Source organism: Prunus avium, chromosome 8 (genome assembly GCF_965620075.1).
Source record: "Prunus avium chromosome 8, drPruAviu1.hap1.1, whole genome shotgun sequence".
Classification (NCBI taxonomy): domain Eukaryota; kingdom Viridiplantae; phylum Streptophyta; class Magnoliopsida; order Rosales; family Rosaceae; genus Prunus; species Prunus avium.
In genome coordinates, this window is record NC_142291.1 from 36,315,844 (window position 1) to 36,328,687 (window position 12,844).

Sequence of the window (12,844 nt, forward strand, 5' to 3'; positions counted from 1 at the left end):
TTTAGGAATTTATTTAACATTGCAAAATTAAATTATTTGTGTAAAATTTTAATTCATGTATGTATATTGGATATTTCTTTTTTAAGAACAAATGCATTTCAAATGATTTCTTGATTATAGTCATTTCAAATTCATCCAAATGTACTTGTTATCAAATCCAAATTCTTCCTTTCAAATTTTCTCCATCCAAATGGAGCCACACACAAAATTTTGTATGGTGTGAAACTAAATTGGGAATTGCAGGACCAGAGCGAGGAATGCAAAAACGATGAAGGATAATTTTATCTTCCCATACTACAAAAACAAAATTGATTTTCATACTCATAGGACTCAAAAGCTCAAAAAAAGTAAACAATTTTCCCATTGAAAACTATCAGAATTAAGGATCCAAAAACGAGAACCCTGACAAGAAATTTCACTAAGATGTACTCCTCCAAAAAAAGAATGTATGACACTTCGCAGTCCCTAGATTTTAATAGGTAACCGAAGCCAGGATTTCGAGCTGGGAACCAAGCTTCTCCTCTGCAGATTTTTCAGCCTTCAACCTAAGTTTGGTTAGCTGCTTCTTCCTCTCATATGCCAACTGAGCCCTTTCTTTTCTCTTCTCTTCTAGAGCCTGTGAACAAGAAATAAAAAAGTGTGTTCAGAATACAATGCGTAGCATTTTACCAACAAATGTCATTTTGCTTAATGGTAAATCCAAGAACATTATGTCATAGAAATATAGGGGTCTTTACAAAGCAAATCAATTGTCAAGCTTGAGTTTAAGAATACATGGAGCAATGCATGAATAAATACATCAAGATCATAAAACCCAATAAGTTAATTTGACTAAAAACTTGAAATGAAAGAGATTTTGACTAACAAATTACGAGAATTATAGAAGCATAAAAAATTTAGTTGAGCTTCATCTTACCTTGATGGTGTCAAAATGGTTCCATCCAACCTCAGACGAAAGCTGACCCAACAAGCAGTACTTGTGGCCCTTCTGAAGCCTCAAGACCCTGATTTCAAATTTCATCCAAAACCCATTTCAGAGAGACAAATCAACAAACACTTGGAAGACAAAAACAAAACTTCCCACCCCAAAACCACACTCACTTGAGAGCGTCAGGAACAACCATCCTCTTCGTCTTGTCATACGGCGGAGGGATGCCCTCGTAAGCCTTCAACCGCGCCAGAGCCTCAGCTCCACGCTTTGTCTTGTGCGGGATCATCCTGCAAAACCCAAAGCAATCGCCATTAAAACGGTGAGCGAGCAAAGAAACAGAGAGAGAAGCGTGCATTGTGTAATTATTGAATTACCCTCGGACAGTGCGCCAGAATATTTTGGCGGGAGAACGGAAGTGGATGGGGCCGTGAGAGGGCTGGGTGTTCATGCGCTTTCGCCGGAACCTCATGTACTTCATCTTCTGCCTGACGGGGCCTCCCGATATGGCGATCTCGTCGCAGCGTACGACGGCTATTCGCTGGCCGTTCAGGAGGTCCTTGGCTACGACCGACGCCAGACGACCGAGCATGTGGTGTCGTCCGTCGACCACCACTCGCTTCGCGCAGATCCCTGAGCCGGACACCATTTTCGCTCGCTCGCTCTCTCTCTCTCTCCGTGCCACTCCGACGACACAGTCTCTATATATAATAGGAGATTCAGAGCTAGGGTTTCCGGGAGCGGCGATGTGTGAGCCCGGACCCTGCATCCGAGTTTGGGCCAGGTATCGGGGATGCCCGATTGTTTTTAAATGGGCTCGTATTGGGCTTTGTATCTTCGAGTTGAAGATTTTAAAGGCCCAATTTCCCATCTGAACGTTCTTTTATGTGTCACCTACCAAAGTCAAATCTTTTTCTCAATACCATTGAATTGAGGTTATTGAATTTGATGGTAGAGCTAACCATATTTCCTCACAATAATTTATTTGGAGTAGTTTGGATATGAAAAGGGAATGTTTACTTATAAATTAATCAAAATATATATATCTCTCTCTGTTTTAACAAACATCTGGTAATATGTGTGTTTCAATTGTGTATAATTGATGTTCCTTGTTTATTAAAATAGAAGGACGATAGTCGAATTCTTGTTCATGAGTGTGAGGGCAAATATTTTACCAATATAACTATAAAACCATCCCTCACACATTATATTTGATTAAATTACTGAAGAAAACAAAATAAAATCATTATTTAGATATTCAATTGTTAATCATTTGTACTGTAAATTTATATATTATTGAGAATCATCTACTAACAAATGGGCATTTGAATTCAAGTAAATTGCATTTTTGTGTCTTGTGAGTACCCTTTTGATATGTACCTGTTGGTTAGGCTAGTTGATTAAGGAAGTGTGCCCGTCTCTTTACACCCAAGTTCAATTTGCCTTTTCCTATATTAGAGTAGTTGCTCATTTCATTCTCTAATTTTGGCCGTTGGATTGTATTCATTGAATGTGTTGGTAGTCTTTTAGATGCAATTCAATAGGCGAAATAAAAAATATATAACTAATCCTTAACTTAAATACTTACCGAAGAATGCACCTCGATTTGATATGATCTTATTTGTTAATACGGTGTAATAGGAATTTCCACAAAGCAATTACGCCATAATTAGAAAACCACCAAACACATGGGAATTCTGTGGTTGGTGACGACTCTGCCCTCTCACCCTTACTTACCCCATATTTACAAGCAATTAAATTTGTGTGCAGCGCCTCACCAACCCACCACTCTCCCTACTTTTCCGATTCAAATCAAATCCTCGAAGTCTCTGTGAATCCAAGCTGCACAAGCTTTGATCAGTTTCAAAGTCTTTGAAGAGAGAAACAGACCATCCTCTTAACAATGGCCGGAGGCAGCAAGGTCTACACTTTAGCTGAGGTCTCTGCTCACAGTGACCGCAAAGACTGCTGGCTCCTTATTGATGGCAAGGTCTGTTATACTTTCTATGCTCCAATTCTCAGTTTAATTTGGTCATGTCATCATATCCAATCATGTGTTGTGTATAAATTGCTTCATTTTCTGTGATTAAACATGTGATTGGTGTCATGCAAGGTTAAGGTTAATTGGGATTGCGCTGATTGGATCTGGGTAGATTATAAATTGTTTGATTGTGGATTTTACTGCAATCCTATTGGTTTATAATTTGATTGCATGTAATGGTTGTGAGATGAGTTTTGCTTGTTTATCCTTGTACATATTCAGCAAGTTGTGATTACTGTTGTCAAATTTCATTAGATAATTAGATCGGGAAGATATGGGATGGGACCTAACAATGTATACTTGAGATTGCTTTAGAAACAGAGGGGAAAAAAAAGTATGGGTGTTTGATCGGATTGGTATGAATCAGATTGGTATGAATCAGTTGATGATACATGTCATGGAACTTATAGAAGCTTCAGCAGCTGGTTTTGATTGAATTTCTTGGTTGAAAAGGTGATAGCTTGTGCTTATACTACACATTGGTGTCTTTCTAATATAGGTGATAGTTCGTGAGGTTGTAAAGAAAGTTCCTATATCTAATATACCTCTTAGGTTATGGTTGTAAAGATAGTTTATGTAAATCATGTGTCACTTTGTGTTTACTGACCAATCCTTTGGACTAGGCAGAATAATTGTAAATTGTAATGTGAGAAAATGTATTGGAACAGGTATATGATGTAACGAAGTTCTTGGAGGACCATCCTGGCGGTGATGAGGTCTTATTGGCAGCCACAGGTTTGAAACAATGGCAATCTCTTTCAAACACAAAATATTTGCGGAAACCTGTTGATGCCCCTGATGTGATTTATGGTCCTAATATGATCCATGATTTGCAGGAAAGGATGCAAGTAATGATTTTGAGGATGTTGGGCACAGCTCCACTGCTAGAGCAATGATGGATGAATTTTATGTTGGAGACATTGATTCAGCATCCATCCCCGCAAAGAGGGTGTACACTCCTCCCAAGCAGCCTTACTACAACCAGGACAAGACAACCGATTTCATCATCAAAATCCTCCAGTTCCTCGTTCCCCTGCTAATTTTGGGTTTGGCTTTTGGTGTCCGCTTCTATACCAAAACTTCAACAGCATAAACGTTGAAGCCAAAAGAGAAGTGAGAAATCTTCCCAATAAATTTATGTTAGCGTTGAAATTGGAAGACCCTTTGGTAATTTTTGTGTTTGGAACTGTTCATGATCATGGGATGTTAGGATATTTGAGTTGTTTCTGGTTTTGAGTTTATGTCTACTTCTTTCTGGTTTGCAGTTAGCATCCGTATACTTTGGTGATCTCAAAAACTTGGACTTCATGAGCTGATCTGCTTTACGTTGTATGGTCCCTTGGCTTAGGGTTCAGCTTGTAAGATCACCACTCTTTTTCACCATTTTTATTTTCATTTGTCACTGAGAATCCGTGGTATGGGCTTAGGTTCCATACCTTGGAGCAGTTGCAATGTGCCCATGTTGTTGGTGGTATAAGTACAACAACAATAATGTGGCCTCGGGTCCAAACTCATTTTTACGACATGTCGTTGGGCTGATAGGATGGCTTGATTCAGAGCTTGCTATTTACACAGGATTTTATCACTACACCCAAACTTGTTTTGCCCTCACGTATTTCTACTTTTTTGTTTTTTTTAAAAAAGGGATTAATATCGGGAGGGGATTCGAACAAAAAATCTCAGTGCAAGAGTAACTGCTCTTAACTATTTGAGCTAAGCCTCATGCCACGCATTTGTACTTTTATCATAACAAAAAAATTGATTAAAAAGAAAAGAAATCATGGTATCCCATGGTCGACCATGGCCTCCATCTCCAAAACGGAGGCTAGTGTTGGCATCCATCTTGATAACAACAAGCCAACCATGACTTCTCCCTCTCTTTTTCTTAAACAATGGGTGAGTTTCAAATTGAAAATAGAGCAAATTTTTGGTGCTTGAGTGTCATGATCAAACTCTTGGATGCATATAGAAACCCTCTTAGGTTTATTAATGATTTATCCATTTTTGGATGATTTCTATTGGGTTTAGGGGCAAATTTTGGATAATCCATTGATAAAATAAGCAGCAGAAGCCAGCACGAAAAACAAGAAAAAGGACAGACAACTTTGATCAAATGGAACTGTGGGAGATGAGAATTGCTCATGAACTTCACAAAAATATTTAAACTAAAATAATAGAGATTACGATGTGCGTGAATCACATTTTCCTCAGTGTCAACGGCCGGGGGAGATCCCAAGGCCTTCCGTTGGCTCATTACAGCTAATATTTTTGTTAATTAATTATGTTTTATGTAACACAGGTGATCCCAATGTTGCCACACACTCTCAAATTCGTCCAATCCAATGCCATTGAGGCTGCTTTACTTATTAAGCACCACACATGCTTAGATATTTTTTTTTAGCACAACAATGTTAGATTCGCCAACTATTTATCCCAATTTGTGTAACTAATGTGACAATTTCTTATTTGACATGGATAAATCTAAAATAGATCTAGACATGAACAAATGAAACACTACCTCATCAATTGAGATCTAAAAAGTTAGTATAATAAGTCGACGCCTCTAGAACTACTCTTTCGAGCACCACCATATAGACGGCCGCATTGTCATATTGCAGACTCAATGAGTATATTGAGTGCCAACATATAGTGTTGTTATTAGATAAGAGCCTACCACCAAGCAAAATACAGTGTGGCAAAACAAACAAAAAATCTACTAAATTGTGATTACAGAGTCTATTTGGACAAAGGAATTCACATTCTTCCAGCCGATCTTTCATGCCATCCAAAGATACTTCATAAGTTTTGCCACCAAACTTTATCATCTAGTGAGTTGAGGAGAGGCCTATAAGAAGAAAACTTGAGCAGCCTGGTAGCTTCTCTTGCTTGAGTTTTTCTCTTAGCCCTGTTTGCTAAGAGAGCATTGAAATCAAATAGTGCCAATGGGAAGCATAACAAGGGAGGAAGGTGTGCTCAAGTTGGTGCGTTCGGGGAGGCGTGTGGAGGTTCACAAGGAACCAATAACAGCTCAAGAGGTGATGAGAAAGTACCCCAGGCACTCCATAACTAGGCCAGACATCTTTGAGTTCCCATGGATTGTGGTTAAGGCTGAAGCAGTTTTGACTCCTGGAAAAGTGTTTTTTATAGTTCCTAACCGCACGATTTATCAGCTGCTTAAAGCCCGAGAGCACGGTGACCAATCTTCTTCTTCTTCTTCCTCACAGCAGAGACAATCTGCTAAAGATCATGGTCACCATCCAGCATCAGAACAACTAACTTCCCCACCAAAGGCATATGCTGGCGTGACACCGAAGCATCAACGGCAGAGACGAAGGCTTAAGCATCAGTTCTTTTCTTGTGCTACTGTATCTGTAAGCCCTAGTGATGAAGAAGTTGACCCGGACAAAGGGCTCCAAACAGATTCCCAGGTTGGAGCTTGGCCAGGGTTGTCTTCTACAAACAAGAAAACTCACGGAAAATCTAAACAGAAGCCACAGATAAATTCAAAAATTAAAACTAGACATGGTAGAGCATATGACTACAGCAAGAAGAATAACATTTCTGCCAAACTTGCTGGTCTTGAGATTACAGATAGTAAACAGGTCACCTTGTTGAAATCTTGTTTAAGAAAACCCGATAGTGCTCGTAAGTCTCTTCGTCTTAAGGTAGCTTTTACCTTGCCAAACAAGGACGAGGAGCGAGTCGAGTGACAGAGCAAGATCACTCATTCTCGGATGCAATATCCAGACTACTCAAGTAGATTTACTCTGACTCTTTAAACTGTGTTTTTGTATGTTGACTGTGCACCAATGTTTTGTTACCTTACTAGATCAGATATATAAATTATACTTTGTTTTGTTTGTTCTAAATATCCAGTATAGAGTCTATAAACTTCATGTCAATCAGAAACCAATATAATGATTTAAAGTTTAAACAAATGTCAAAACTGTACTCACCCAAATTACAATCAAGAAGCTTTCCCTGCTATTGCTAACTCAAAGCACCAAATCTTATTTACAAGGTGGCCAAAAGAGGCATATTGAAGTAAAAAATGTCATAACAATTGAGCATGGCTTGCACTTACTCAACAAAGCATAAAAGTTTAGTTTCCCTGGTAATGTGAATTACCTAATCTGTGCTTGCACACGTTCTCTCAATCACTTTAGAATCAGTTCTATACGACTGCCTCGATGGAGAAGTGGATGCCCTTGAAGAACTATGTCCAAAGAAGCTCAGCTTCCCAATTTTCTTAGAGAAAGAACTCATAAATTTACGAGAATTGGACTTCTCCATGTCCCTCTTCATACAGACATGTTCTCTCTCAAGATCATTTAGTCTCATCCGTAACCGAGCTAGCTCAAGTTTTAGCTCACGGTTTTCTCTCCTCAATGATGCATAGTTGTCTCGTGGAGACATTGCTGCACTGAGTGCACCACTGCTGATCCGCCATGACTGGTGCATTGGCTTGGGTTCATCTTCACCTGAGCAGCCCAAGGAATTTCTGAGCCTTATTTGCTCAAAATAAAGCACTTGTACTATAGACTGCAGAGGGAGGCGCTCATTCTGTGCAGCGTGTGCACCAGCTTCTTGTGAGAGCTTTTGGAAATCAATCATTTTGCACAGCTTCTTCTTGTCTGTATCTGATAAGCCTTGATGGGCCTGTCACAAGCCAATGTTATGACAAGGGAACTAAAATTGTCTTCTTAATGAACTGAGTTATAAACTAGAAAAACAAGAAAATCAAGATTGTTTTTTTCTTGGAAATTGTTCAGATTTTACTTTTCATGTTCATTCTAGCAAGAGAGTGGTCAGGCAAGTGTTTGTTTTTCCCGAAGGGAACCAACAATTATCTACTCTATGCAACAGAAAATGTCTTCATTAACAAGTAAATTAGATTCACACCATTCCAACAGAAAAGATAAGAAAGACATACTTTTAAGTAAATATCAATGGCTCGATATAACCCATCATGAACCGTTCGTGCATGCTCAGGTAAAGCATCAGCAATGACTAGGAATTTAGCAAGCTTGAGGTTTGCATCAGGGGCTATTTCGGCAAGGTAATTGTCCAACAACTTTGAAACTTTAAACAAAGCGGTTTGGGACGGCGAATGAGGACTGTCCGATTCAAAGACAGAGCCATCTTCCATATCTTCTTCACTGTCATCTTGCTGAGAAAAGTTAACTAAAATCCTATGCACTGTATCCACATCAAATAAAGTATCACCTGCGTGCTTGAAAGAAGGGATCAGAAGATCATCAAGAGTGGCAATATCCAACTGGGAGCCAATCCTCCTCTCCAGATCAAGTCTGCAAGCAATTGTGCAATCAAGCATTACAGCACTTCGCAAAAGCCCGAATAGGAAAGTAATCGGAACAACAAGTTTCTCAACGGGCAGAAGGCTGACAATTGTCTCAACCACAAGTTTTTCGTGTCCAGTTGAAACTGGAATTACATCAACTTTTGTCTGGCCAGATGGGTTCCATAAGCTGGACTTCTTTGTCAACTCCTTCTGGGCATAGTTCACAAGAGATGCACCGATACTCTCAGGGCGAACTCCACGACACTTCATGGCTGTTATGACTCGTTGGTACAAGTCGACTCGAAGAACAGAAAGATCTTCTATCCACCAGTCCCCATCACACTTGGCTTGCCTGTTCATGTGAAGCCTCCCTGAGCTGCTATACTCCAACCGCGAGAAGCTTGAAGCAATTTGCTCTACACAAGCCTTTGAGGCTATTGCATCGATGCAGCGGCTAACTATCTTCAGCTCATCAGCCAGAGGGAGTAAACTCTCACATTGCAGCAAAACTTCAACACACATTTCAAGGTTCTTGCAGACAATGCATTCAAGATATTCTTCAGCACGTGAACCAAGATTGTCTTTTGAGAACTCTTCAGTCATTTCAAGGTAATCAGAAGCACAGCAAAGCTGAGCAACATTTCCAGAAGTGATTTCAAAGTTGATACCATAACAGAACTTTGCTGCCAACTCAAATGACTCAGCACCTCCTGGTAGATTAAGAAGCTCCACTCTTGAGATATCAGAATCCCTATGTTCAGCGACTAACTTTCGGATTCGTCCACTTCGAGAAACAAGAGGAAACTGCATTAAAAAACAACATTGTCAAAACTCCATCAAGACAGTCAAAATACAAGTCATGTATAGCATGCTTTGATCACTGCATTAAAAGTTTGTAGAGAGAGTCAGAGAGATCTGTTGGAAGAGCCATTTTTGAAGAATCGAAAAGTAAATGTAAATAGAACAACACAAATAGTTACCTTGTGTAGTGAGAAAGCCCCTCCATTCACCTGTATTGTAATATCACTGGGAACATCCCGGAAAATCCTACAAAATATAAACAGCCACACACTCATACAACAAACCATTGCAGCTATTTGAAAACAAAAAAGTTCTCTTTATAGAATACATATTAACAAAACAATCACCAAAGCTTCCACCTTTTATTTTTCGATAATTAACACAACAAAGCACAAAAAAGATATCAAACACAAAAGTATCACTCAGGCAATACAGTTAGAACAAGATTACAAGTATTCAAGTGAATTACAACATCAAAACAAATCAAAAAACAAAAAGAAACAAACAAACCATTCATTGTTTCGCTGCTGCCGCGAATTCTTAGGCAAGGAGAGCTGCTGTTGCTGCTTGTCACTGCGGTCCATGGAGAGAAAGAAGGCAACCCAAGAGAGAAAATTAATGGAATGTCAAGGCAAAGAAAAAAAAATGGTATTAGTGGGGTTGAGGGAGAGAACTGGGAAGAGAGACGGGAACCCAGTTGGAGATGTTGCTGTTGGTGAACTTCTTTGGCCATTTTTTTTTCTTTTGTCAAACAGGTGGTGTTCAAACACAGATTGCAATTGTCCAAAGCAATGGGCCTCTTTGGTGGGTCATGCTTTTCTGCTTTTTTTTTGGGTTTTAGTAGCACACTCAAAATCTTGCATAATCTCTTCCTGTTTTTGTTGATCTCTGTTGGATTTAATTTGTTTTTTAAATTAAAGGTGGTGCTGTTTTTCTCTGGTATAAATATTGTAGTGCAGCAAGGGAAAGAGGAGCACAGAAAGCAGGGGTTTGTAACTTTGTTCACAAATAAAGTCAAAACCTCTCATCACGAACAGGCAAAAAAGCGGGAAAGAAAAAAAGTAGCTTAGTTTGACAACTTTGACATATTTTACTTTACTTTTTGTCCCCTGTAAAAGTCTGTAAAAACGATAATAAAAAAAAGTGAAAGATTCCTCCTCCTCTGCCAATAGCGGTAAAATGGTGAATTATAGAAAGATGAGTTATGGACTTAAAAATCATATATTTCAATACTAAATCATGCAAAAACACTTAAATTTACTAAATACATGTGACTTACAAATATTTGCATATACTTAGAAGTTTATACCCTTTTACTACTTATAATTTTGTTACAATTAACCACTATGTTATGAATATTTTCTTCTCTATAGCATTGTTCTTTTCTTATCTAAGAGAAAATTATCCTCACTTCAATAATAAAAACTCATGCATAAGGTTGATCTCACTCTGATCGTGAAATCCCGTGTGAATCAGCAAAAACTACCTTGAAAGACTAAATATATGCACAAGTTTAATTTCATCGTTTTGTTTTGTTAGACAAACACAACCAGATTAAAAAAGCATTTAGGTCTAATTTGATGGCTCGACTTGAATTGTTAACAAAGAGAAACTAAAACAAGCAAAACGAGCAAAACGGTGGAAAGTAAAATGAAGCATTCACCTTTTGGAAAAAATTTTGCACCGTCCCCACGTGAGGAAGAGCAAACAAAGAAAAGGTCAAAAAGAGAAAAGGAACAAACAATGATCAAAATATGGATAGGGAGAGAGTGAGGAGTGGTGTGGCCACTTTTGATAATTCTATGATTTATGATAATTACCCACCACCTGCGGTGGGCCAAATATGTTAGGGGTTTTTTAATGTAAGGCAGGTGGCTTCCGACCCCATATTATTGCCTTTGGTATGATATATATATCCTTTGATTTGATATCATATCTTCCACTACCACCACCATTCCTTTGTTGTAGATAGATGCGAACAAAAATAAAAATAAAAACTTTGGTTTTAGTCAAAGTCATTAAACCACGCGTGACATGCATTGTTTGTCACAAGCATAAACAAGCTGCATGACCATGGAGAGCAGGATCCTAAAGTTAAGGATTGGTGGTCGATTTTTTATGAGTGGCATTCTAAGGTTTGAATGCCTTTTTTTGACGTAGAAACAAAATCTTATGTTGTGTCAAACGACAACTCGTATTTTCTTAATTTAGTATCAACTCTGAAAATATCGAGTTCGATTCAAGATTATGCTTTGTTAGTATTAAAATTGAGCTAAGCTGTTTTACTTGATTTAGTTTAGTCTGTTTAAAATGTTGAGGCGGTACTTCGATTCTGACCCTATATATATACACACACGTAGATGCTTATGTTTTGCAGAAGTATTCCCTCAATAATTTGTGCCATACTGGGATACAGTCCATGGATTAAAAGGGTGAAGAATATTGAGGACTGAAGGCGTGCATCTGTTGTTGTGATGGTGAGGAAAAGACAGTCGCATCATTAGTACTTTTGCACGCGAAGTGTTTTTTACCAAGTAATTAGTGATATGCGACATAAACATATAATAAAGGCATCCTCCTATATTAATCAGCTAGTTACAATTTTCGTGTTCTAATTATGCATAATGCATCATCTCACTATATAATACTTTAAATTCGCACTCATTCTATCTATACATGTGAGCGTGACAGTTACTACTGGAGGAGAACGAGTTTCTCACATACACACTACCAATGTGTTATAAGGGTTTGAATTTAAAATCACTGGTTTGTAAGTTAATATCATTTGTACTAAGTTATACCAGTGACACCATGAGGTCAATGGGATCAAATGACCCCATGACAGTAATGGAAATGGACTTCAAAGTCGTCGTTTGCTGGTGGTGCGACCCCTTGAAGTTGCCCACCAACTGCTCGACGGAAGTTCAAAGAAGGATAAGGGTTTTTGTTGGGATCTAATGGACCAAAATCTTTTAGAATTCAGCCTCTTTGTGAGGCCATCATTGAGGATCTGTGCTGGGTGAGGAAAAGGGAGGGGCTGCGGTCTAGGGATGTTTGGGGAAGAGTGGATTTGGGTGGGGTGGGTTGTTTTTCTTTTTCTTTTTAGTTTATTTATTTATTTAATTTATTTAGTAATTGTTAACTCTGAGAACCCTATCTATGTACAATTTATCGAATAGCTATCAAACCTTTTTTTTTTCCATGAATTATGAATGAAGTACTATTTTTGTATTTTTCAGTGTTATTTATTTATTTTTTTTAAATCGTAACCTTTACACTGTGATCCCGTGAGTGAACAATCCTTGATTCGCCACTGAACTAGACCCCTTCGATGTCCTTCTTTTTCTTTTATAAAAAACAAAGCTTATAAAAATAACCATAAATAGTGTTGTGAACGAAAGTTAGCAAAAGTCTCTTCTCTTAAATAAAAGTATAGATACTTATAAAGGACATGCACATTTCACTGAATTGGACACCACTGAGACATGACACTAACCTCTTTGAATTATTGATCTTTTGTTTGATCATAAAAAAAATAATTCAAATGTTGCATCCCAAGTTCTATCAATTTTCGATGCTTCCCATCTCTCAGTTATTGGGGACCACGTTTTTTTAACTAGTCGTGTACCTTGGGCTGGTTGAGACTTGGACGATAGAGTTCATCTTGAGCTTGAGTCTCAACAATTTTCAATCGATCCCGATCGACATCAAGATAAGTTTAGATTGGGAGTTCATACCAACCTTTCAATTCAAATCTCAATTTGATTGACCT

At 38.3% G+C, this 12,844-nt stretch overlaps 3 protein-coding genes across 4 annotated transcripts; 1 reads left to right on the forward strand and 2 right to left on the reverse strand.

Annotated features, from left to right (window-relative positions):
- Positions 1-340: 340 nt before the first annotated feature.
- LOC110770680 (large ribosomal subunit protein uL13z) lies at positions 341-1,689 on the reverse strand. Its single transcript, XM_021974881.2, has 4 exons — positions 1,306-1,689; positions 1,102-1,218; positions 917-1,004; positions 341-616 (listed from the first exon to the last, which is right to left on the reverse strand). Exons 1-4 carry the CDS (start codon positions 1,575-1,577, stop codon positions 473-475), a joined length of 621 nt encoding a protein of 206 aa, XP_021830573.2. The 5' UTR covers positions 1,578-1,689; the 3' UTR covers positions 341-472.
- Positions 1,690-2,612: 923 nt separating this feature from the next.
- LOC110770697 (cytochrome b5) lies at positions 2,613-4,557 on the forward strand. Of its 2 annotated transcripts, XR_002528775.2 has the most exons (4): positions 2,613-2,918; positions 3,638-3,704; positions 3,806-4,136; positions 4,235-4,557. XR_002528775.2 is itself a non-coding variant. In XM_021974901.2 (3 exons), exons 1-3 carry the CDS (start codon positions 2,832-2,834, stop codon positions 4,060-4,062), a joined length of 411 nt encoding a protein of 136 aa, XP_021830593.1. In that variant the 5' UTR covers positions 2,613-2,831; the 3' UTR covers positions 4,063-4,237. The 2 variants fall into 2 exon arrangements, 1 of the variants encoding a protein (XP_021830593.1); XM_021974901.2 differs by having other exon boundaries at positions 3,806-4,237.
- A 2,310-nt stretch (positions 4,558-6,867) lies between these two features.
- LOC110770716 (Phototropic-responsive NPH3 family protein) lies at positions 6,868-9,999 on the reverse strand. The gene is made up of 4 exons (XM_021974921.2): positions 9,583-9,999; positions 9,252-9,318; positions 7,903-9,075; positions 6,868-7,628 (listed from the first exon to the last, which is right to left on the reverse strand). Exons 1-4 carry the CDS (start codon positions 9,654-9,656, stop codon positions 7,098-7,100), a joined length of 1,845 nt encoding a protein of 614 aa, XP_021830613.1. The 5' UTR covers positions 9,657-9,999; the 3' UTR covers positions 6,868-7,097.
- Positions 10,000-12,844: the final 2,845 nt, after the last annotated feature.